The sequence below is a fragment of the Nyctereutes procyonoides genome, unplaced genomic scaffold (genome assembly GCF_905146905.1).
Source record: "Nyctereutes procyonoides isolate TBG_1078 unplaced genomic scaffold, NYPRO_anot_genome, whole genome shotgun sequence".
Classification (NCBI taxonomy): Eukaryota; Metazoa; Chordata; class Mammalia; order Carnivora; family Canidae; genus Nyctereutes; species Nyctereutes procyonoides.
Window position 1 is genome coordinate 10,769,125 of NW_026575139.1, and position 26,120 is coordinate 10,795,244.

Consider the following 26,120-nt stretch of genomic DNA (forward strand, 5'->3'; position numbering starts at 1 on the left):
ATTCCGAACATCTACATGTGTGGATTCTAAAGAGCTGCTTGGGGAGGGAGCTCTTCATTGTAATTAACAAGCCAACACAGACAGTAACAAAATTGTAAGTGTCAGCAGTGTGCTCTTAGGAGTGAAACCCTCCTTGAGACGATCCTAGTTGTCAGTGTGTGTATAGCTTCGACTTTTAGGCAGAGACAGGTCATTTTGACATATACTCCTTTTTTTTTTTTAAGATTTTATTTATTTATTCATGAGAGACACACAGAGAGGCAGAGACACAGGCAGAGGGAGAAACAGGCTCCACACAGGGAGCACGATGTGGGACTCGATCCCAGGACTCCAGGGTCAGGCCCCGGGCTGAAGACAGCGCTAAGCTGCTGAGCCACCCGGGCTGCCCGACACCTACTCTTTTTAAAAATCTGATTGTAGGGGCGTGGAGCCTGCTTCTCCCTCTGCCTGCCCTCAGGGGTTGAGCATTTGCCTTTGGCTCAGGTCGTGATCCCGGGGTCCTGGGATCGAGTCGCGTAGGGGGCTCGGCGCAGGGAGCCTGCTTCTCCCTCTGCCTGCGTCTCGTCTCGGCCTCCCTCTGTGCGTCTCGGAGCCTGATTGCAGGAGGCATCCGCCGTGTGAATCCAGGTGTTAAGAGCACAGAACGCGAAAGAGCTAGGAGATCTCACCGGCCCTCTTGGAAAATACATGGTGTCTTAGGCAGATCGTGCGGAGAACTCTCGGGAGACAGCTGTCTCCCGCCGAACTTGAGCGCGCTCCACGTTGATACATATCTGGGCTTTCTAGGTTCAGTGAATCTGTGGTAAAGGAACGAGCTCCCAGCCGTGCGGGTACAAACTCCGGAACCTTCTTATATGTGAGCAGCCGTGGCTGTCAGGTGGGGCCCGCTGGGCCTGCGTCCGAGGCCGAGGCCGAGGCCGCGTTCCAGAAGGGCCTTGGGGGGGCGCGAGCAAGGCGGCGGGTCGCGGCGGGTCGCGGCGGGTCGCGGCGGGTCGCGGCGGCTCGGCTCCCGCTCAGCTTCTCACTGTGTTCTTTGTAGATGACATGGCGGAGCTCCTGCTCGGGGAGTCGAAGCTGGAGCAGTCGCTGAAGGAGCAGCCCCTGCGGCCGGGCGCCAGCCCCCGAGGCCCCCGGCCCCAGCTGACCGAGGTCCGCAAGCACCTGACCGCCGCCCTGGACCGCGGGAACCTCAAGGTACTGTGGGTCTCCGGGCCGGGGAGGGGGGTGGGGGGCGGCCGCGGAGGGTGGCCGCGGAGGGCGGCACGTGGGCCGCCGTGAGGAAGCGGCCGCCTGAGGGGGAAGGGCGCCGGCCGGGCCTCCAGTGACGCTCCTCCCGGGGAGGCCTCCGCGGCTGCTGGCGGGAAGGCGGTCGGAGGGCGCCGGCTCGGCGGGCGGCCCGGCGCGGGAGGAGGGCGTCCCTCAGCGCCCAGCCCCTGCCCGCCGTGAGCGGCCGCGCCCGGGCTGCCCCTGCCTGCGCCGCCCGCCCCGTGGTGCGGCCGCCGGAACCGCGTGCCCCTGCCTGGCCGAGGCCTCAGCCCCAGGGCCCGGCCGCAGGCGCCGCCCCCTGCCCCTCCCTGACCCCCTGCCCCGCCTTCTCTCCCTGCACCCAGCGCGCCCGCTCGCGCCCTGTCCCCCCTGCTCCCCTTGCATCTCCCTCCTTCCCCATTTCGCTCCCTGCCCCCCCCCCCCCAGCTCGCTGGGCTCCAACTCTGCCCTGCCCTGAAGGCTGGCTCTTCCTGCTCTTCTAGAATGATCTGTGCAGGCTCCTCCAGGTGGCCGCCTGCGCCCAGCCTGCGCCCAGCCCCGCCCGTCAGCGTCCTCAGCTGTGGCCCTGCTGTGGTGCAGCCCCGAGCACTATCCCGTCTGCAGAACCTTCTTATCATCCCAGACAAACTCCGCGTGCGAGAACCCCCGACCCTGCGTTCTCCCCCCTCCCCGGCCCTGGCAACCCCTCATCTACTCTCTGTGTCTGATTCCGACTGCCCCAGGTCCCTCAGATTAGGGAATTGTAGAGTATCTGTCGTTGTTTTACCCCTGGCTTATTTCATTAACATAACAATGTCCTCAAGGGTCACCCATGTTGTAGCATGTGCCAGAAATCCCTTCCTTCCTTTTTTTTTTTTTTTTAAGGTTTTATTCTTTTATGAGACAGAGAGAGAGGCAGGGACACAGGCAGAGGGAGAAGCAGGCTCCACGCAGGGAGCCCGAGGAGCCCGACGGGGACTCGATCCCAGGACCCAGGTCACGCCCTGTGCCCAAGGCAGATGCTCAACCACTGAGCCACCAGGGGCCCCAATTCCCTTCCTTTTTAAGGCTGAATAATAGTCCACTGTATGTTTATACTGTGTTTTGTTTATCCATCTGTCAATTGGCACTGGGGTTGCTTCTGCCTTTTGGTACTTTGAATGATGTTGCTTTAATACAGGCTTTTTTTTTTTTTTTTTTTCCTAGAGAGAGAGAGAGAGAAAGGGAGAGACAGAGGAAGGGCAGAGGGAGAGGGAGAGAGAATCTTCAGCAGGCTCCATGCCCAGTGCAGAGTCTGATGTGGGGCTTGAACTCACAACCCTGAGATCATGACCTGAACCGAAACCCAGAGTTGGACTCTTAATGGACGGAGCCACCCCAGTGCCCCGAATAATGCTGCTATGAATGTGGGTTCACAATTTCTCTTCCAGATCTTGCTTTCAATTCTTTTGGGCATATGCCCAAAAGCGGAATTGCTGAATCATATGGTAATTCTGTTGAAGTCTTTAAGGAACTTCCATACTATTTTCCAAAGCAGCTGCACCATCTCACATTTTACATCCTCACCAATACTAAGTTACAATTTCACCACTTTCTTGCCCGTGCTTTTTTGTTTGTTTGTTTTTCAGTATTGTTTTGTTTTTGGATAGTAGCTATCTGAATAGTCTTGAGGTGATATCTCATTGTGGTTTTGATTTGCATTTCCCTGATGATCAGGGATGTTGAGCATCTTTTCATGTGTTCCTTGGCCATTTGTATGTCTTCTTTGGAGAAATATCTATTCAAGTGCTTTGCCCCTTTTTTATTTGGGTTGGGTTTTGCTGTTGTTGTTCAGTTGTGTCTCTTTGCTTTTAACCTCGATGATTTCTCTTTCTTCTTTCTTCACTTCGCATCAGAATCCTCCGGGGCTAGTTCTTTGGATTTTACTCCCAAGCTTGTGTACACTCCCCTCAGAGAAGCCATGCTTTTCTTGGCTTTACTTTTTGTATCTGTTTTGGAAGCTTGTGCCGGTTCCCAAATTGCTGTGTGACCCCAAGGAAGTCACTTCCCTCTCTGGGGCTTAGTTCCTGTTGGTTTGAACAGGGTGGGCTGTTGGAGGGCTGAGCTTGGGCCCTCTCAGCTCCCATATATTCTAAGCCTGTGAGCTTTCATTCTGAGATGTTCTAGGAAGACATCTATTGTTGTCTAGAAGTCATCTAGTCACCTCCTTGGCCCTAGAGCTGTTGGGGGCTTGGGCAACATTTGAATAAGTATTAGTGTTTGTCAGTTATGTGGCCACAGGCTTCTCCTAATGCTGGCAGAAAGCCTCCTTTCTAAATGGCCTTTGTGTTTGTCTGTCTCCGCTGAACATAGCTCCAGGCTCCTCAGGCTGGCTTGAGAGCATCATTATTTTTTTATTTTTTTAAAGATTTATTTATTTTAGAGCTAGAATGAGTGGGGGTGGGGGGGGAGCAGAGGGAGAGGGACAAGCAGACTCCATGCTGAGCAGAGAACCCAGTGCGGGTCTGGATCCCACAACCCCCGAAACCATGACCTGAGCCAGAATCAAGAGTCAGACACTCAACTGACCGAGCCCCCAGGTGCCTGGGGCATCACTTGAATATAGGAAGCTCAATTTACTAAGCACTTGGTGCTGCATTTGGGCCTTTAAAAATGCATGTTCTCTCTTTCCCTGTTTCTTTCAAAGGGCCATGCCACACTTCTCTTCAGAATCAGCTCCTGATATTTGTTGGTCTTCATCAGTGAGAAGGGGTGGAGGGACAGTGGACACCTGGGCTGCGCTTCCCAGTCACGGTGATTAGGCTCAAGCATCCCTTCAGGAGGCGAGTGGGTGTGGTTGTGTGCTGGGGCGAAAGGTCTAGGAGCCATCCTGCTCCAGGCCTGACGTCTGGCTAGTTTCTTTCCCCCTTTCAGACTCCTCTAACTTCATTGTGAAAAATTAACTTTTCAGTTTACCAGGTGCAAATGTTTTTTGCTCTGTACCCAGTGTAGGAGTAAGAATGTGGACTTTCAAGTTAGAATTCCTGAATTTGGGTTCCAGTTCTTTCTAGTTTTATAAGCTATGTGATTTGGAGAAGTTACTTACCCTCTCTGAGCTTCACATTTCTCTTCCGCCAGCATAGCTCAGGGTCTTCCTGAGGCTCTGATGTGGAAGCTCCTTCACAACTCTGCGGCACTACCAGCATGTCACTGACTGCTATGCTATGGGCTCTACCTAGAGAGATTTTTCTCCTGTGGCCGTATTTTCGCTACCTCCACCCTATAAAGAATGTTCCCAAGTCGCACCGCTCTTGCGCCGGTGCGTTGCCTCAGTAACTGGCTAAAGTGATGCTGATTCTCTTCATGACCTTAAGTCAGTGTGTCTCCGGGTAGGGCGCTTGCTGGAGCCCAGTGCGGCCAAGGTGCCCACTCCCACCCGCGCAGTGAAGCGGCAGGGCAGAGCCAGCTTGGCCCCGGAGTCCAGACACCTGCTCTGGTTCGAGTCAGGAGGACTGTCTGTCGTGGGCAGGGCAGCACACGCACGGTGCCAGGGCTGTCTCCCTCGGCCTGCAGCGGCGGCCGTGGTCCGTGGCTTCTCCCCCGAGTGCTGCCTCCCACGAGGCTCGCTTGGCGGGGCCCTCCCAGGGCCTCCATCCTGTGCCTTTACACTTGGAATTTTGTTCTAACTCCTGCATCTTTTCCATCTGGCCTTGTAGTTTATTTTTCCTTAAAAAAAAAAAAAATTCAAGTTAAATTAAAAATCTTTTTCTTTTGGTAAAATACAACACAAACTTTGCCATCACAACCATTTTTTAAGTGTACAGTTCATCAAGTGGCGGTAAGTACATCCGCACAGTTGTGCGACCCCCACCGCCACCATCCCCAGGACCTGTTCACTATTCCCGTTGGAAGCTCTGTGCTTGTTACACACTCACTTCGGCTCCCTCCCCCTCCCATTTGCTTCATGCTCTTGGTCCCAGTGCCCCACGGCCTAATGGCCTAACGTCCAGCGGAAGCTCTAGTCTCCTCTCTCAGGAAGCCTTTTCTCTGGGCGGAGAACCCCTGGCGCTGGGTGTTTTGTTGTTGTTGTTTTTTTTTTTTTCATAGCTCTTTTTCTCTTTTCTTATGTCTGTATTGATTTCTCTTTTTGCAGATATAATTCTAATTTCTTGCATTGGTCTCTCTCTCTCTTTCTCTTTCTCTCGGCCACTCAAAACCACCTCCCATTTTTTGTTCCTTTCAGGATGCCTGGCTGGCTTAGTCAGTGGAGCTTGCCACTCTTAATCTCCGGGTCATGAGTTCAAGCCGCATGGTTGGGCATGGAACCTACTTTAAAAATAATAATAATAAAATTTAATTTAATTAAGAAAACCCCTTTTGTTCCCATCATTCCCTTCACCCATTTAACCATCTCTCCAGTGCTGCCTGTTGTCCCTTGTCCTTTTCAAGAAATGCCTTATAATTTCACTTATATGTGGACTCTGAAAAACAAAGAATCTAAAAAACAAAGGAGTAAACAGACAAATAAAAAGCAGACAGAGACCCCTGAATACGGAGAACAAACTGATGGTTGTCAGAGGGGAGGGGGGCTGGGGGTATGACAAAATAGATGAAGGGGAGCGGGAGATACAGGTATGGAGTGAATGATGAGTCATGGCAATAAAAGGTACAGCACTGGGAATATAGTCCGTGGTATCCTAACAGCATTGTGTGGTGACAGCTGGTAGCTGCACTTGTAGTGAGCGTAGCATAACTGACGGAGTTGTCCGATCCCTACACTATTACCTGGAAAGTATGTGGCAACTATACTCATTAAGAAAAAAAAGAAGAAGAAAGAAATGCCTGGAAGCTGAGGATCCTGGCAGGCAGCTGCTCTTGCTGGTTACCTGCGCCTTGCCCACCCCATCGCGGTCACAGGTTACAAAACAGTGCAGCTTCCTGGCATGCTTCTGTAAGCGGGAAAATCTAGCCTTGCATAGCTTGGGTTCCAAGGAGCCGGCCTGTGAGAGGGTGATAAATCTGTTTCCTTATATAGAAGGCTAGGCTGTCTCCTCTCTTCCTGCTGATGAGTGCTGGCCAGGGAGCAGGGCAGGGGATAAGGCTGGTGGGTGTGGACTGGGGAGGCCAGCCTCTCCTGACAAGAGGAACCAGGACTTGAGGACTCGTCAGAGGACTGCTCGAGCTTGCAGCCTCTGTGGGGCGGACTGGGGCTCAGTTACCCTAACGAGCTGGAGTGGCTCAGTGGGAAGAGTTCACCACTGGACAGAAAGCAAGTCCTGGTTCTTGCACCAACTTCAAAAGCCTCTCTCTTTGGGTTATTTGGGTTATAGTCTTGTTTGTTTTACGGCAGTTTTATTGAAGGATAGTTCATATGCCATATAATTCCCCCATTTAAAACGCTAGAATTCGGTGGTTTTTGGTATATTCACAGACTCGTGCAATCATCGTCCCTATTTTAGAACATTTTCATCACCCCAAAAATAAACCTGTACCCATAAGCAGTCACCTGTCTTCCCCCCCTGCCCCCCAGCCCCTGGCAAACACGCTTTCTGCCTCCATAGCTTTGACCACTCAGGCCATTTCACGTAAGTGGAAGCATACAATATGTAGCCTTTTGTGACTGGCTCTTTCACTTGCCATAAGTTTCTGAGGTTCATCCCTGTTCTAAGCATGGGGCAGTACTTCCTTTTGGTGGCTGAGTAATAGTCTACTGTAAGGCCAGGCCACATTTTCCTTGTCCATTCACCAGTGGATGGGCATTTGGGTTGTTGCCACTCCAAGGGCCATCCCGAAAAGTACTGCTCTGAACGTTTTTGTGTGCATTTTTTTGTGGAGATCCGCAGGGCTTTGTGGCAGCAGGTGGCGGGTCCCCGAGGGAGCATTACTCACAGCACCGTAGGAAAATGTTTTTCTCTCTCCTTTTCCTTCTAGTCAGAGTTCCTACAAGAATCCAATCTGATCATGGCCAAGTTGAATTATGTGGAAGGAGATTATAAGGAGGCTCTCAACATCTATGCCCGGGTGGGCCTCGATGACCTGCCGCTGACAGCCGTCCCTCCTTACAGGCTGCGCATGATTGCGGAAGCCTACGCCACCAAAGGTGAGCCCGTGCCTTCCCTCCCGGGAGGCTGACCCTGGGGCCACTCTGGGTGAAGCCCATGGGCCAACCCCAGGCCCTGGGTCAGCACCTCCCAGCAAGCCCGAGGGGTTGGCCCTGCCACACGCTTCTTCCTCGGACCCTCAATTCTTCAGTTATCCCTGAAGCAGATGAGGGGTAAATGTATCAGTAGAGGATCCTGATAATTAATATGCAATGAAGGCAAGGAATTTATTTATTTTATTTATTTTTTTTTGTGATTAAGATACTGCACAGCACACATTGAGATTCTTGTCATAGGGCCACTTGGCCACGTGTCTGACCAGTTTTATTCATTAATACCGCCTCTGGACTGATTAAGGCTGACTGGTTCCTGCCCATGGCAGTCACTGTGACAGCTGGCCATCCCGTGTTTGCTGTGTGCCTGGGGGCTTTGGGCTGGAAGGAAGGGTGAACATCGGCTGGGTTGCCGTGCAGGAACTTGCTATCCCATGTGAGAGAAGGCAGTGCAATGGAGAGGAAAATGATAGACACAGGACACATGCATCGTTTGGCCTTTCCAAGCTGCCACTTCCTCATTTGAGAAATGGGTATAATTACATTCACTTCATAGATTTACTCTAAGGTTCAAATAACGTAGCAAAGCACTGGCCTTGGTACCTGACACATACTACATGCTTATTAAGTAATATTTTAACATATCAGCCCCAAACAAGGCAGTGCATGATAAAAGCCAGGCTTGGCTGATAGCTCCGTAGAGAACTGAGTGGTCACACAGGCCTGTGGGGCCAGGAAGGCTTCCTGGAAGAGGAGGGGACACTTTGAACTCAGAAGGCCACAGTAAGAAAAGGACCATTTGCAGCAGCTCCTCCTCCCTCCTGCCACCTACTGTCCAAACCGTGCCTTGTGCCTGACAGTGCTGGCACAGCGGCTGGGCCCCTGGGCGGCCTGACGCACCAGCATGGCTGTGAGCTGGGCCCTTGTGTGCTGCCAGCTGTCCGATTTGGTTGTCCTGCGCGACGTGGAACAAAGACCCAGCCTGAGGCGCACTTGAGGGCTTTATGTCGGGGGTGACAGAGTCAGCCAGTTTCCGGGGAGCCTTGAGGTCATCTAATTAATCTCCAGGCCAGGTTCATCTAATTAAGCTCTTCAACACCCACGTGTCCGGGGAAGATGCTGTCACAGTTGGCAGGGCGTTGTGGCGGTCAGCAGGCACTGGCCTGGGAGACCGTCGGAGGGGCCCTGAGCACCGGGCCGCGTCTGCATCTGAGCTGCGGGGCATGCTGGGGCCGGCCTGCTCAGTCACCTCATGCGCCTTTGGCTCGGGGGGCTCTGTGTGTGATTCGGGGCCAGGGACGATGTTCCGCAAGGGCAGAGCCTCAGCTGGCAGTTTCCAGCCTCCCGGGGCCTGGCAGAGCGTGGCCAGGGTGCTTTGCTGGGCGCTGCCAACGTGGCTCTGGGGCCTGCTCTGCAGCAAGAGCTCAGGGCCTCGTCTCGGCTCTAGTACGGTCTGGTGGTGGCAGATCATCTGCAGGTGGCCCTGCCAGCTCCGTCTGGTGGCTGCAAGGGGGCAGGGCCAACAGGAGACTCGATCCCTGGGTCTGGCCCCAGGTCGTGCGTGCTTAGCAGGGGTCCCCCAGCCACGTGGCTCTTGGGACGTGTTGGCTGGCTCCTGGGAGACTCAGCCCTGGCTCACTTCTGTAGGCACACACACATCCCACGTGTACAGGAGAGGGAAGGGTCACTTGTGCCAGAGGAAGTGGCCTGCACCCCAGGAGGTCCTGGTCTTGAGATGTGTGTCAGCCAGATGAGAGGCCAAGTGGAGGGCTGGTTCTGAGCACCGGTGCTGAGCCGTGTGCCTGGATGCAACTCCCACTGCCATCGCACACTGGCTCTGTGCCCTCCTGCCAGTTCCTACTGGCTCTACACCTCAGTTTTTCCATCTATCCTGCTCTCCTTGGATTGTGAGGATTACATGAGATTGTATATATACAAGGCTTACAACAGTGCCTGGCACATAGTGTACATGATATAAACATTAGCTATAAGCAAAGTGTGTGATGGGGGGACCAGAAGAAGCGGCTTACAGGGACACCTGGGTGGCTCAGTGGTTTAGCATCTGCCTTTGGCTCAGGGCATGATCCCAGGGTCCTGGGATCGAGTCCCACATTGGGCTCCCTGCAGGAAGCCTGCTTCTCCCTCTGCCTATGTCTCTGCCTGTCTCCCTGTGGCTTTCATGAATAAATATATAAAATCCTTTTTTTTTTTTAAAGGAGTGACTTACAGTAACAAAAATTGTTCCTTTAATTTGTAGAAATGCCCAAAGGCAGGCCAGTTCTCTGGGGCGTTCAAGAGTTTCTTGGTCCTGACTCTATGTAGCAACACTCTCTTGTCCTTCTTTCATCCTCAAGGTCCTTGAGAAATTTTCAGGAGAGACTGTGGACACATGTTCGATGAATGCTAGCATACAGAGTACTCTCCATTGGGAACCACAAGCCCACTGGCCCTGAGGCAGGATGGGTGTCGTCCACTCAATATTTCCAGTACTTTTGAATTAGCTGCTGATGTTTCCAAATTGGGATCATCCAGTTAAAAATATGTTTTTCTGGCTTCTTTGGGAAGAAGGGAAGAGCCGTCCCCCCCATTCGCCCCAGGCAAGCCCTGGCTGGAGCTGCGCTCAGCTGCCCCTGCCATAGGCATCCACCCAGCCCACACCCCTCCCCGGGCCTCCGCATGCTGCTGTAGGTGGAGGAGCTGGCCTCTCACGAGTCACCTAAACATTTCCATGGCCTCCAGAGGTCCGACTAGACCGGAGCTTTCAGCCAGAGCCTGGAAGTGTCACTGAGCTTCATCCATGGCTGGGAGCTCTTCCCCTGGCCAGATAATGTTAGCCTTGGCTCTTTGTCAATCAGAAGCCAAGATCATTCAGTGATCACGAGGGCTTTACTGTCTCTTAAATCCTCCAAACCCATTATTTACAGACAAAGGAACTGAGACCTGGGCGAGGGTACTGTGATACTCACCATATGCCCTTTATGTGAGTGCCTTGTCCAGTCTTCACCACCACCCTATGAAGTGGGCTCTGTTATTCTTTCCATTTTACAGATGAGAAAACCGAAGCACAGGGTGGTTAGATAAGCTGCCCAGGGTCCCAAAGCCAGAAGCAGTTGAGCCAGGACTTGACCTCGGAGACCAGTGTCAGAGCCCATCGTGCTCTGTGTCTGAGAGGCGGAGGGAGGCTTCCTTCTGGAGCCCACGTTCTCAGATGTTCTGCTCTCTCGGCATGTGGATCAGAGCCTGCTTGGGCCAGGTAAGGCTTCCTCACATAGGAAACATCCAGATCACTAGAGAATACCCTTGATTTGCACCTACACCCTTCCTGGCAGCCTTGCCTTCATTGTTCCTCCACTCTCATTCCTGCCCCTTGCCCAGATTTCTTCCTGTAAATTCTGTGCCTCTGGCTCACATGTCCTATCTTCTCTGAGGCCCTCTGGGACTCATCCGTGCAGAGTCAACCATACTCAGTGCTGTCTTTGCACAGTAGATTAGTAGATTCCATGAAATCATATTGGACTTAGCTCTCCCATTATCCAGCACCCCCCCCCCACTGCCCCCCAGTCTGTGAGTTGCCCTAAAGGAGGAGAGCTCCTCCTCCTTTGGCACAGTGTTTGGCACACAATCGGTGCTCAGTTATTGAGTGAAATTTGTAAAAGTTCCCTTGCTTGGATTCTTACTGAGATGCCCATCATGTAATTCAGGTGACCTGGGCGCCTTTGCTCCTAGCCTGTCACAGCGAGCCATATTTTCTTTGTAGATAACATATTGGGCATATTTTAGTGATTCAGAGTCGCTCCCTGACAGTTATGGGCAGTACCTACGAGAGCAGGCTGACATCACACGGTAGTGGAGCCTGACGTGGGTCTCTTCCTGGAAGCTGGTACAGTTCAGCTCATTTCCACGATCAGGGAATTTCTGAAGTAGATCGCTACACCCCCCACTCTTCCTCCAACTCTCCTTCCTTCAATCTCTTTTTAACAATTTTTAAAAAGATTGTATTTATTTATTTGACAGAGCGAGCACACAAGCAGGGGGAGTGGGAGGGGAGAAGTAAGCTTCTCCGATGTGGGGTTTGATCCCAGGATCCTGGGATCATGACCTGAGCTGAAGGCCAATGCTTAACCAACTGAGCCTCCCAGGCATCCCCTTTCCTTCTATCTCTTAAATCTAAACAGGCAAACAGAGAATGGGAGTAGAGGAAATGGAGGTACTCTTTAGCTTCTGGTAGTACTGGTTTAATCAAGTGAGTAGACATCTTTGCTCTAGGATACAGACTGGGGTAGCACATGAAATTTCCAGGACACCAAGTGGCCACAGATATTCTTTTCACAAATAGGAAAGCTTGGGAATAGTGGACACATGACCACTGTCTATTTTGGGACTTAGATCTGCTGGACATGGGGTGACTTTCTGCAGATAGGACAGTGGGAGCTGCAAGTGGCTTGCCTTCCTAGATGTGGCCTTTATAAATAGCCTCGTATGTATCCTGTTGTCTTACGGGGACCAAATATGCTCTGGCTCCAATATGAGGGAAGTGCAGCAATGGTCCAGCTGGTTAGTCCCAGCTGGGGGGGCAGCTGTGTGTCCTCTGAGGTTACGGTTTCTCCCCATCCACTAGGGTGTCATCTTCATTGGTATGGCTGAAGCTGGCGTGCTGGTGTGGTGCTGCTCTTGGGGGGTTGGGGAGGAAAGAGGCAGATGTCTAGGGTGAGCAGAAGTAGCACACATCAGTTCTGCCAATGGTCCACTGGTGAGAGGTGGCTACAGGACCAGAGCTACCAGGTACTTGGGAAGAAGAAGGCTGGGACCCCACATGAGCCTTTGATTAGACATGTCCAGCAGAGCTCGGTCGGTCTCTCACCCAGCTGGCAGCTGTTGGAGGGTGTAGAGAGAAGGAAGTAGCCTGTACTCGGTGAATGAAAGGGGATGTGGACGACCTGAGGCTCTGGTGCCCAAGAGGAGGGAAATTATGAAGCTGGAAATAGTGGCATGGGGTTAAACTTCCTTTCTAGATTGTACAGTACTAAGCAGAGAAGGGCTGATTGCAATGGGTGAATGGGGCCTTCCCAATCATCCCTTGTATAGACATTGTCTTCTCCACTGGGGGAGACTGTGGCAGAGAGCCTAAAGGACTTGCCTGATGACACCCAGTAACCTGGAGGCAGGGCCAGGAGGAGGTAGGAGACCTTTCTGTCAAGTGGAATGACCTCCGTGTCCAGGTGGAGGAGGCGGCACCATGTTGGGGAGCTCTCGGGAGCCTCTGTGTTTTTCTCTTCCTCCTTGGCTCCTGGGTTTGAACTTGCTCCTTTGATGCATTGGTGAAGAGCCTGGGCTTTGGAGCCAGACTGCTGGGTTTGATCTCTAGCTTTGTCACTTATTAGCTGTAAGATCTTGGGCAAGTACTTTCAACTTTCTGGGGCTTAGGTTTCTCATCTATAAAACAGAGATAATAATAGTACCTACATTAGAGGGTTATTGTAGGGAGGGATGGGGTACATGGACAGCTCTTAGCACAGTGCCTGGCAGATCAACAACATTTAGCTATTTGTGTCCTTGGGGTGTGACCTCAAATGGATAGACCTCTTCAGGAGCCCCAGGTAACATCCAGTTATGGGGAGAGGCTAGAGTTGCCTTAGTATATGTGCCTAGTCTGGCAGAGGGTGTGAACCTGGGAGCAGTGCACGTCAGGGAAACGTTAGAGGCAGATCGAGCAGAGATCTGAGGTCTGGAGTGCCCCTCGGGGAGGAAGAGGTGTGGATGGTGCTGGAGGATGTACAGCACCCAGTGGCCAGGGCAGATCAAGAGGTTTCCCTGAGGGTGGGGCCCAAGACACACTCCCTCTGCGCCTCACTGGTCTTGCCCGAGGCTGACCCAGAAGGTCAGAGGTCTTTGGAATTGGCCCCACATTACTGTTTTTTTTTTTTTTTCTTCACAAAAGGCCATTCACACTGGAATGGATCAGTTGATTCAAGTAGTGGTCTTCTAAGAGGTGAGAACCACTCACATGGTTCTCAGACAGCTGTCTTCATGAGGAACATGCTAAATCCACTGGCTGAGAAGAGGAGAGAGAGAGCCCAGGAGGAGAAACCATCTCGTGGTTGGGCTCCAGGGAGGAGGGCTTGTCTCTTCTGACTGGACTCTCCTTCCTGGCCAGAGGCTGGGGGCCCATCCTTAAAGACCTCCGCTTCTCTAGTGTCTGTAGAGCTCACGGACCTCCTGCTTTTCCCAGAGTGCAGGTGCGACGAAGACTAGCATTCAGGTTACATAATGACCTCCCCATGGAAGCTGGTACGGACTGTTTTCCCTGCCTTGTGTAGAGCGGGCCCTGGGGCTCTCTTTGGGCTGCCCCCTGTGTGCCTTCTGAGCATCCGGTCTCAGGGCACCATGTCAGGGAAGGAATGAAGACACCTGCCTTCTGCTGTAGGCAGGGCGAAGGGGCCAGGGAGCTCTCCAGGGAGGCTTCTCAGAGGTGCTGCCTTTTCTCTGAAGCTGATAAGCACTAGTCTTTAAATAGAGACCCCATCTCCAGAAGGTTTGGATCCCAGCCTTGCTCTGCCCAGCTTGAAACTGAGCGTCTTCACACACCCACGGGCTTTAGCATAGCCTATGCAGTTGTTAGACCAGGAGATGTATAACATTCACCCACAGATGTTTTCTGAAGAGGCACCTGGGGATTGCTCTTTCTCCTTGTGGGCTTCCCACCAGAGCAAAATTTAGGTAAGTCAGCACAAGGGATGCAGTCTATTGATGAGGCGTTTTGTCCGGTGTCGCTCAGGTGTTTCTTCAGCACACTTTGCCCGGTCCTGGGCATCCGGGTGACACGGGAAAATCTTGGAACACATTGAGTTGGAAATTCTTCAGATAGTGGGTGAACTTGAGAACTTACTCCCAAAAGGCTGCCATGTATTTGGACCAGAGAGGAAGCACACATCTTTAATCAGGGCTTCCCTGGATGAAAGAGAGAAGAGAATGAAAGTCTATCTGCTCCCTCCTTTTAGGGCCTGATGCTATCAGCACTGTGTGTTGAGGTGAGGCCAGACCCCCGATATGGTGACTCGAGGGATGCGTTTCCTACAGGGTGTTTTACTTTTTTGCTTCAAAGCTTAGTTGTCCATCCTCGAATATTGGCTCCCAGGAGCAGCCCCCATTCCGCCCAGCAAAGTGGGAACATTTATTGGGGCTTCTCAGTCTGCCCCTGATGTGGGCTCCATCCTTGGAGATGTTAGTTTGCTGGGCCTGGGGGAGCCTGGCTGTGATGAGTTGGTTGTAGGCTGGTCATGCTCTGCCAGGGCCAAAGGCATCTGGGGGTCACATGCACATATGGCTCCCCCTCCACCCCCCTGCTCCCTTCCCACCCTCTCGGGACCAGGGGTTGTCTTCTGAGCCAGTTGGTCCCTTTGCTAAGCTTCAGCACAGGCATAGTGACCAGGGCTTATCTCTTGAACTGACTCACATAGGCGGGTGGAAGCTTCCATGGATGGCAGAGGGACTACAGAGAAGATGTGAGGCTGCTTGTGTGCTTGGTGGAACAGAGTGTCACTAGAGAGGTGTGATGGTTGCTGGGGACCTAGGAGCCGGGAGGAGGTGGACAAGTGGCAGGGTGTCCGTCCAGCCCCAGCCAGCTGCTCAGCAGATGCAGTAAACGAACGTGCTCTGTTGACAGTTGGGGATGGAGGTGGCAGGGCAAATCCAGGTCCATCCTGCAAGGCTTTCTGGTGGATGTGCAGGGGTGGGGGAAAGGGCGGAGCAGTGCACAGAGAGCTGAGGTCCTGACCCCAGATGAAGACTCATTGTGAAGTTCTGCCACGGTCTGGGGGTGAGGGCCCTTTCAGTTGCAGGTGACAGCAAACCCAACCCAGCCTGACCAGTGGCAGCTGGGTTCAGGGCTCAAAGATGGATGCTCTCTCCCCATTTCTTGTGTTCCGTGTTGATCCCATCTCAGCCTCCAGGTGGCTGGCTGGAGCAGCTCCAGACTCTTGATTCTTTTAGGTGTAAGTCTCAGAAACCTGGGCCACATCCTCACTGTGTCTCATTGACCCTGGTGCCTTATATTCCCATCCCTGATCTAGTGATGGTGGCCAGCACCGTGCCCTGGGACTGGCTCAGGTCTGGCATGAGGGCTGTGATGAAGAGGGTGGTCCCACCAGGACAGAGCGACCGTCCACGACAGACATTCCCAACACAGCTCTTCTGAAGGGAGCCCCCTCGTCAAAGAGGCCCAGGGGCCTATTTGCCCTTCTGTCTTTGGAGACGGTCCCTGTAGGGGAAAAGGAGAAGGGATATTGGGGAGGAGCCAGGTGACCACTCTGTGACAGAGTCACTGTGGACTGGACTAGAGATGCCCTGCCACCAGACCATCCTGTGGGTAAGTGTTGAAAGAATGGGGCTCTTTTTTTTTTTTTTTTTAATATATATATTTTTTAATTTTTATTTATTTATGACAGTCACACAGAGAGAGAGAGAAAGAAAGGCAGAGACACAGGCAGAGGGAGAAGCAGACTCCATGCACCGGGAGCCCGACGTGGGATTCGATCCCGGGTCTCCAGGATCGCGCCCTGGGCCAAAGGCAGGCGCTAAACCGCTGCGCCACCCAGGGATCCCAAGAATGGGGCTCTTTGGGGAGAGTAGTCCTCAGGGGTGGAGGGCCTCGGGAAGGGGACCAGAGCTGGGCAGTGGAGACTGCCCCAAGTCCAACGTTAGGTCTGCATCTGGACGTCTTTCTCATAGCAGCAGCCATCTCAGGGCTTGGCTACCCTGAGAGGTGGGGGTTCGCAGTGGAGTAGTGTTTCTAGAGCCCTGCCCAGAGTCACGTGTGATGCTTGCTGATTCACCTGTGTGATGGCACCTCATTTCCGGTAACAGTCCTGTGCCTAAGGATTATCATTCCCCGCGAAGACTCCAGAGGCGGAATTTCAGAGGCGAGGTAGGATTCACATCAAGGCCCATGGACTCCAGAACCCCTCCTCTATCTGCTCTATCGAGCTGCCTTTCAGCTGGAGCATAAACTCTCATTTGGAGTGGGGATGCTGTTGACAAGGGGGCAGGTATCCGATAACCTGGGAACCCGTGATTCTGTTCTGTGATTCTTCAGCCTTTTGATCGAAGTCTCTAGGTCTCACTTTCCTTATCTGCAAAATGAGGATAATACTACTCAGATAAGAGTACTGAGAAGGCTGAATAAAACAAAAGGGGAAATACCTTGAAATATATAAATCCAAGGTTGATGGAAGGGGATCTGTGTAGTCCTGCCTCATGTACACTTGAGTTTGGGAGCAGCTGGTGGTTGTGACAGCCTTTCTGTCCCCATGCTCCCCACCTCCCCGGGGTCCCATGTAGCATGCTCCTTTCCTTGGACAGTAGGGCTTCTAGATGCCATTGGGGTTGATTGCCTGCCCCCTCCCCTATGATTTTATTTTACTACTCTTCAGAGAGACAACCTATGTAGATGTTATATAAAAATCAGAAATACAGTCGAAAGAACGTAAAAATACCCATCACCTGGTCTACCCAGAGCCAACCTCTGTTAACATTTTAGTGCATTTACTTTTAGATCTCTATAATTATCAAGTGTGATTTTTTATATAAAAATGAAATTATACCACACATACTGCTTTATGACCTGCTTTTTCCACTTCACTACAGATCATAAACACTTTTAGCAGCTGTACAGCATTTCAGTATATGGATAAGCTATAATATATTTAACTAAAAAGCCTCTATTTTTGGACATGTAGGTTGTTTTCAGCTTTTTACTGTTACAAGTAAAGCTGTGACGAACGCCCTCTCAGCCTGGTCTTTGTGCTTGTCCTTAATGATTTCCCTAGGAGAGATTTCCAGAAGTGGAGTTTCTGGGTCAAAAGAGAAGTATTTCCAGACTGCTCTGCAGAACGGCTGTACCTTTGTGCTTTCCTGCCCACAGGGTGTGGGACCAGCTGCCTCTCCTTCTGGCCAACACTGGACAGAGTCCCTTTGATCTGAAAGTGAACTTTGATTCTTTGGTTGTGTTGAGTATAGACTGTTCAGAAAATAAAGAAAAATATAAAGCAGAAAATAAAATTAGTCACCATACTACCACTTGAGCTAGTGAACCACTGTCGAAGTTTTATATATATATATATATATATATATATTTATTTGTCTTTAAATATAGAAAAAATATAAAGATATATATTTATATAATGTTTTATACACAATTAGGATTATGCTACATATACTATTTTATAGTCTATTTTTTTCACTGTATATATGTGTGTGTACAATTATTTTTCCATTTGACAAGTTTTAAGTGACTCCACAGTGTTGTGCCTTGTGGATATTTTTGAACAGTTGCCTATGGAACATCTGTTTATTGTTTCAATTTTTCATATTACAAATAGAGTCTTGCAGCTTTAAAAAAACAGATTTATTGAGATATAATTCAGATACCATGAAATACAACCTTTTAAAGTATATAATTCAGTGGCTTTTAGTATATTCAGAGTTGTGCAGTCATCACCACACCCCCAAAAGAAATCTGTACTCATCACTGGCCACTTCTCATTACCTAATTATTGTCCCCTCAGCCCTAGTCAACCACTAGCCTACTTTTTGTCTCTAGGTTTGTCTATTCTAGGCATTTTATAAAAAATGGGATCACATAATATTGTGCTGTTTTGTGCCTGGCTTCTTTCACTTAATATGTTTTCAGGGTTCATCCATGTTGTAACATGAATCCATGCTTCATTCCTTTTTTGGTCAAATAATATTCCATCGTATAGATATACCACATTTTGCACATTTTATGAATCCATATGCATCAGTTGATGGATGTGGGATTGTTTCCACATTTGGACTATCATCAGTAATGCTGCTGTGAACATTTATGTACAAAATTTGGGGTACATTTCTCTTCTCATTCCTCTTGGATATATACCTAGGAGTGGAATAACCAGATCGTGTGACTACTCAGTGTTTAATGTTTTAAGGAAACACAATTGTTTTCCAAAGTAGCTGCCCTACTCTGAAGCTTCCAGTTGCTTCACAGCTTGTCAGCACTGTATTATCCATCTTCTTGATTCTAGCCATCCTAGTGGGTGTGAAGTGGTATCTCACTGTGGGTTTTATTTGCATCTCCCTAATGACTAATGATGTTGAGCAATATTTCTTGGGCTTATGTGCCATTTGTGTATCTCCTTTGGAGAATTGTGTAGTCAGATCTTGAGCCCAGCTTTAAATTGTTTTTATTATTATTATTATTGAGTTGTAATAGTTCTTTGTATGTGCTAAATACAGGTATAGGAGACATGGTTTATAGATGTATGGTTTATGGATATTTAGTTTTAAAATATTTGCTGCCATTCTGTGGGTTGTATTTTCATTTTCTTGATGGTAGCCTTGGGTACACAAATGTTTTAAATTTTGATTAAGTTCAGTTTTTCTTTTCTTCTTCTTCTTTTTGGTTGCTTTGTGCTTTTGGTGTTGTAACTAAGAAACCACTGCCTAACTGAGGTCACAAAGATTTACTCCTATGTTTTCTTCTAACAGTTTTATAGTTTTAGCTCTTACAATTAGATCTATAATCTACTTTGAATTAATTTTTCTATATGGTATGAGGTAAGGTTCCAACTTCATTCTTTTACATTTGACTAGCCAGTGATCACAGAGGCTTTTGTTGAAAAGACTGTTTTCTCCCTCATTGACTTGTTTTGATGTCTTTGTTGAAATCAATTGAACATCAATGTAAGGGTTTATTTCTGGAGTCACAATTCTAGCCGGTATGTCTATCCTTATGCTAATAACCACACAATCTTTATTACTATAGTAATAAAGTAGTAGTATCTTTATTATTGTATTTTAAGTTATGAGATGGGGAATGTGTGAGTCTTCCAACTTTGTTCTGTTTCAAGATTATTTAGGCTTCTCTGGGTCCCTTACATTTCCATATAAATTTTAGGATTATGTGATCAGTTGCTGGGGGGGGGGGAACCTTACTGGGAATTTGGTAAGGATTCTGTTGAATCTGAAGATGAGTTTGGGGGAATATTGCTGTCTTCTCAATATTAAGTCTTCAATCCATGAACATGGGATGTCTTCTTTAATTTCTTTTAAAAATGTTTTGTAATTTTCATTGTGTAAGCCTTACCTTCTTTTTGTTAAGTTTATTCCTAAGTATTTGATTCTCTTGGTGCTATCACAAATGGTATAGTTTTCTTAATTTCATTTTCAGATTGTTCATTGCTGGTGTATAGAAAATGCAGGTGATTTTTGTGTATTGGTTTCTTATCCTATGACCTTGCTGAACTCATTTAATAGCTAATAATGAACTAATTTATTATTAACTCTAATAATTTTTATGTGCGTGGAATCCTTACGGTTTTCTCTATATAAGTTCATGTCACTTGTAAATAAGATAGTTTTTCTTCTTCCTTTCCAATCTGATGCATTTTTTTTTGTTGCTGTTGCATAATTGCATTGGCTACAACCTCCATTACAATGTTTAATAGAAATGACCAGAGCAGAGACCTTCTTTGATAGGGGGAAATCTTTCAGTCTTTTGTCATTAAGTATGATGTTAAGGTGTGGCTTTTTCATAGATGCCCTTTATCAGATTGAAGAAGTTTCCCTTTATTGTTAGTTTGTTGAGTTTTTATCATGAAAGAAAGTTAGATTTTGTCAAATGCTTTTGCTAGTGAGATAGTCATATGATTTTTGTGCTTTATCCTTCTAATACAGTGTATTACATTGGATGATTTTTCATATGTTAAATCAGCCTTGCATTCCAGAAATAAATCCCATTTGGTCATGGCACACACTTTTGTTTCTATATGTTGCTGGGTTTGATGCACTAATATTTTGTTGAGGATTTTTTACTTCTATATTCAGAACAGATAACTGGTGTAATTTTTTGGTGATGTCTTTGTCTGGTTTGGGTGTCAAGGTAACACTGCTGTTATAGACTTAAGTTTTGAGGTGTTTCTCCTCTTTACTCTTTGGAAGCATTTATGAAGTATTCTGTTAATTCTTTAAACATTTGGTAGAATTCACCAGTAAGCCATCTGAGCCTGGGTTTTTATTTTTAGGTTTTTTTGATTACTCAATTCAATCTATTGTTTATATTAATAGAGTTTGATAGCCTTTACTTGTTCTCCACTTTCTTTGACATAGCATCTTTTCATTGGAGCTCTGAGCCTCTTGATCATGGCAAACAACCCTGGTCAGAAAGGAATGATGCTTAGCTAGTTAAGGGGTTTCAGAGTGGATGACTTTGAGGACTAGTCTCTGTTTTCTTGTACAGTAGCACTAGAAGCAGCAGCTCATCCCGTGTTCTACAGTAAACTCAGTGCATGTTGCTGTCAAGGGAAGCAGCACTTCCTATATTTGCTATTGATTGATAAAGTCAGCTAGGTGGATTGAGACTTGGTTTTCCCTGGCAGGAAACTGCCAGCCACTACCAGGTTTTAAGCAGAAGGAATGACTTCAGTTTATAAGTAAGAATGATCTTTCTGGCACAAAATGGAGAATTAATTAGAAGGAATTAAAGATTAAAGTGAGGGAGACTGACCTGGGAGGTAAGCTGACTTTGGGCCCTTCCGGTACATCCAGGGGGACTGACTTCTGCAGGCTGTTTCCAGGATGCCCTAGTTAGTTGGTTTCTGCTGGGTTCTGTCTCTCACCCAGTAGCCCCAGCTTCTGGGCTTTTGTGACTCCATCTGTTCCCTCTGTCCTGTCTAGCTCTGAGGATGTTAGTGGCCTCCTGCTGTTTCAGAGTTCTGGGATGTGATACCATCCTGTTTCTCATTGGTTTCATACCCTTAAAGCTCCTTTATCTGAAAGAACTCGAGTGATTTCTTTTGTCCTAGCTGGATCCTGACAGATATTGCAAAAGCCTGGATTCCAGCAGGCCAAGGAGACGGTGTGCTGGGGGAGTTGCAGTGGGAGGGTGGTTGAGGGGGGAATCAAGGTGATTGAAATGTTTAGCTTCACTGGCTGGGCAAGGAAGGATGTTAAACTGGGGTAAGGATTACAGGAGGAGGAGCCAACTTCCCTGGAGGGTGGGGGAAGAGACTGGGTTGGAGGTAAACATGGTGATCCCTCTGTGACCGCAAGGGGGTGCTGTCCAGGAAACCAGTCTGATTCTATGGCCTTTGCTCAGCACATGGGTCTCTAGGCTATGGGTTTGTTGGTCAGGATTTAGGAATTGATTGTGTATCAATTTGGTCACAACTCAGCAGTGGCTGAAGCTCCCTCAGAGGAATACAGAGAGTGAGGAAGGCAAGAACTGAACCTGGAGCCCTGAGGCCCCAGGATGTACCAGGGGAGCTCTCCTTAGAGGCAGAGCACCCACCAGGGCTCTGGGATGCTGAAGTGCAGGGGGGGACACAGATGAGACAGAGCTTTTCCCTGGGCTTTACATGCCCTAAAACATACAAGCATTTGTATGTTTGTTTTTTTATTTTATTTTATTTTTTATTTTTTATTTATTTTTTTATTTTTCTTATTTATGATAGTCACAGAGAGAGAGAGGCAGAGACATAGGCAGAGGGAGAAGCAGGCTTCATGCCAGGAGCCCAACATGGGACTGGATCCTGGGACTCCAGGATCACACCCTGGGCCAAAGGCAGGTGCTAAACCACTGAGCCACCTAGGGATCCCCTCATTTGTATATTTGTGGCAGATTTATATTCTTAAGTAGATTGAAGTTAAAATGTGGGAAAAGAAGTAAGTAAACAGTGGCCCAAGTGTCAGGACTAGTCAGTCTGAAGTTTAATATACTATGGAAGATTCCACACTCAGGTAATCAAGAGTGGAGCCCCCCTGCCTCCCCAAAGTCATCTTTTCCTGTTTACTGAAGCTCAGGTTCTTGATGAGCGCACCTGCTAATCAAGGCAGGTGTAGGCATGGCTGAGCACTTTTTTCAGATTCTGGAGGCCCTGTCCTGGTCTTCCCTCCCCTGTCCCGCCCGTGGTCTGCTCCAGGTTGCCGCTGGCCTGCCTGCCTGCCTGCCCTCACCACTCCCAGGCCCACTTCCTGCCTCTGCTTGTCTTCCTCCTCCAACTGGGGTCTCCTCCCTTTCCCTGCGAGGAGTCCACCCTGGCTTACATGTCAGTTATAGCCCCTCTAGTTCTATTGTCCACTTCCTTTTTTTTTTTTTTTTTAAGATTTATTTATTTATTCATGAGAGACACAGACTGAGAGAGAGGCAGAGACAGGCCAAGGGAGAAGCAGGCTCCTCATAGGGAGCCTGATGCAGAACTCAATCCCAGATCCGGAGATCACCACCTGAGCTGAAGGCAGACGCTCAACCACTGAGCACCCAGGTGTCCCCTGTTGTCCACTTCCATCTCTCCTTCTCTTCCACTTCTATTTATAGCTAGTACCATCCAATCTGGCATTCGGCTTTTGTGTAATTATTTCATATCTGTCACTTGCCTCTCTCAAACTAGATGGTATGTTTAGTTAATTCATTAACCTAGCAAATAATGTGAGTGCCTGCTCTGGGTTGGGCTCTGAGGCTGTGTCATGTCTAAACTGTGTTTTGTGTCCCCACATTTGCACCAGGAATAGTGTTTGCCACACAGGGCTACTTGTGATGGGATGGTTCTTTAAACATTTTTCCCTGACAATCCTGGGGTTATCTACTCAGGTAGATCAACTCTACCTGAGTAACACACAACTTGCTTAAGCCAAAGTACAGTGTTTTCATTGTATTCTGAAATCCTCTCCCTTTTAGATAAAAATAGATTTTGGTTTGGGCCTGATATGAAACAATTAATCTTGTCTCTAACTCCTACTATGTTCAGTTTCTGGTTGGATTATCCCAGTCTGTGGACTACCTTTCAGGTTGTGGGGCTCTAGAAAACCTGTCTCCATGACTCCTTTTCTTTAAAAGCCACTGACTGGGTATGCTTAATGCTGTTTTTCTCTCCTGCCTTATGTGCTAGCTGATGTATTTTTCACTCTTAGGATCTGGGTCCTTACTGCTAGGATCTCCTTGGGGCCTAGACTCATACAAAGCGGGCCAGGTTTTAAAAGATCACTTAGTTCATACTCTTGTTTGATATTTTAAAAACCAGGACTCCTTACTCCTGAGACAGTGCTCACTGTGCCACCACCCATCACTTGGCTTCCATCATTTCCAAACCATGTCTGGTGTTCATTTTCTTCCCCCAAATGTTCCTGATGCTTCGGGAATGAAAAAAGCATCCATATTTGGAAAGCTCCGAGCTCTCTGGGGGCGGGAGCAGAGCACAGACTGTTCTGTGGAGAAGGAGGGTGTCAGAGCTGGCTCTCCAGGCTCTCTCCCTCAGGCTGGGGCTGGAGCAGGAGAGTGGGCAACTGTGGTCGCTGGGGCTGGTGCTCCCTGGGCAGAGCCTTGACCCGCCAAGCAGGCAGGGGCCCGAGCTACCCTGCGGGATACACCGCAGCCCCACAGGACAGGGAGGGGCCTCAGCTTTGGTGAGCTCCTACTGTGTGCCTCCTTCTGGAATACTAGTGGCAAATGATTAAAAACTACGGCATTAAAGACAATTCCTTCTAAACACCATTGTAAGCTCTTGCCCCCTAGCGCCCTTAGTCCCCACAGCAACCCTGCTAGACAGAGGTGGGTAGCTGGGGGGAGGGGGCTCCCCTGTTGCCCCTGGAAGGGGGGCCCTTTTTCTCTTTTGCTGTCCAGGGCTTGCTTCCTAGATTGGGGTTGGCGTGTCGTGTAGGGAGGACACCCCCCCCCAGGTGACCTCCAGGGACTGCCGTGTCGACCCCGGGGTACCCGGGGGCCTCTGCACGAGCCGCCCCCAGGAGCTCTTGGAGACCTTCCAGCTCCCTGAACAGCACAGACAGCATTCGGGGTTCTTGTTTAAGCAGTGCAGTTCCCTGGTGCTGTGGGCACGTCCCAGAGCCCGCACCCCATAGGCCCCGAGCCAGACCACCTGCTCCGGGCCCCGGGGCCGCCCCGAAGGGGACCACGGCCAGCAGCCTCTCCAGGGCTGCCGCGCCGCCTGCCGCCGCCAGGGGGCGCGAGAGCCGCGTCCTCGCCGGACGCCCGGGGCCGCGCATGCGCAGAGCACGCCCCAGCGCCCCAGCCCCCGCGGCTCCCGCCCACCCGCGGCCTCCCCTGCTCTCGCCGGGGTGACTCGCCGCAGGCCCCGAAATCGGGGTGGTAGTGAGGTTGCTCGCTGGGTCAGGGATCGGCGGGACTCCCGGCGGTTCTGGAAGCCGTGCCCCCGGAGTCCCCGCCGCGCCCCAGCGGCCCCCCGCGGGCGTCCGCGCTCTCGGGGCCTGGCAGCCTGCGGTGCGGGCATCGCGGGGGGGAGGGGGTACAGGGGGAGGGGGAGGGGGTGTGCCTGGCAGCCTGCGGTGCGGGCATCGCGAGGGGGAGGGGGTAGAGGGGGATGGGGAGGGGGCGGGGGTGTGCCTGGCAGCCTGCGGTGCGGGCATCGCGGGGGGGGGGTACAGGGGGAGGGGGCGGGGGTGTGCCTGGCAGCCTTCGGTGCGGGCATCGCGAGGGGGAGGGGGTAGAGAGGGAGGGGGAGGGGGTGTGCCTGGCAGCCTGCGGTGCGGGCATCGCGGGGGGGGGGAGGGGGTAGAGGGGGAGGGGGAGGGGGTGTGCCTGGCAGCCTGCGGTGCGGGCATCACGGGGGGGGGGGTACAGGGGGAGGGGGCGGGGGTGTGCCTGGCAGCCTGCGGTGCGGGCATCACGGGGGGGAGGGGGTAGAGGGGGATGGGGAGGGGGCGGGGGTGTGCCTGGCAGCCTGCGGTGCGGGCATCGCGGGGGGGAGGGGGTAGAGGGGGAGGGGGCGGGGGTGTGCCCGCTAGGGCCTGGCAGACTTCCGTGCGGGCATCGCAGGGGGGGGGGAGAGGGAGTGGGTGTGCCCGCCGGGGCTGGCAGCCTTCGGTGCGGGCATCACGGGGCGGGGGTGAAGGTACCCTCGGGGGCTTGGCAGCAGTTTCGGCGTCTCCCTTTGGTCGTCCAGAGTAAGGACCCCGCCCAGGGAAGGTGATCCCGGGGGACTGCTGGTACCGGATGTACCAGCCTTGATGTGACGGTGCCTAGGCCCGGCCTTTAGGAAGGGGATGCTTGCTCTTGACCCTCTAGGCATCCCAGGGGCACAGTCCCGACCTGGAACCACTGACCGCGCCTCCCCCCTGGCGGAGTGCTCGGGGGTGGTGGGTGGTGGGTGGGCCCGGGGCTCCAGGCTCGGGGTGCCAGCGCCCCTATGTGACCTTGGGCCCCTCAGGAACCCTCGGAGCCGGGACTTCAGCTGCAGTGAGCAGAGAAGATAGGGGGGCCAGTTTTTTCCCTTGAGAAACTTGTCTGTCTTTTTCTTTCTTTCTTTCTTTCTTTCTTTCTTTCTTTCTTTCTTTCTTTCTTTCTTTCTTTTTTCTCTTTTCTTTTCTTTTCTTTTCCTTTAGATCCCTTTAGGGACGGTGGGAAAAAAAGTTGTACAGAAAAGTCCATGCGTGGAGGGAACAGGGTGAAAGAGGTGGGGCCAAGTGCTGGCTCTTGCCAGTGTGCCAAACCCAGAAAAAGTGGCTGCGGGGGCACAAGGGTGGGAGGAGCTTTGAGGGCAGGGCGTGTGGGGGGGTGTCGTGTGGGCACAAGCCTTCCCACTGGTGATCTCAGGCCTCCTCCCAGCGATGTCACCGTGCTGCCACTGGTGGGAGGCTGCATGCAGTGGAGCTGTTCATCTCAGGTTGCTAGTCAAAGCTTCCTGTTTATATTTAGATGGTGTAAGAAGAGTAAGAGCCCTTTTATTGCCACTGACCC

The 26,120-nt window shown here is 50.6% G+C and overlaps 1 protein-coding gene across 6 annotated transcripts in view; it reads left to right on the forward strand.

Moving 5' to 3' along the window:
* Positions 1–26,120, forward strand: part of TTC7B (tetratricopeptide repeat domain 7B) — a 250,179-nt gene that overhangs the window by 23,697 nt on the left and 200,362 nt on the right. For all 6 annotated transcript variants that reach the window (XM_055303621.1, XM_055303622.1, XM_055303623.1 and 3 more), the window contains exons 2-3: positions 1,040–1,194; positions 7,156–7,324. In XM_055303621.1, the coding sequence (XP_055159596.1) occupies positions 1,040–1,194; positions 7,156–7,324 (324 nt within the window). The remainder of the gene's footprint in view (positions 1–1,039; positions 1,195–7,155; positions 7,325–26,120) is intronic.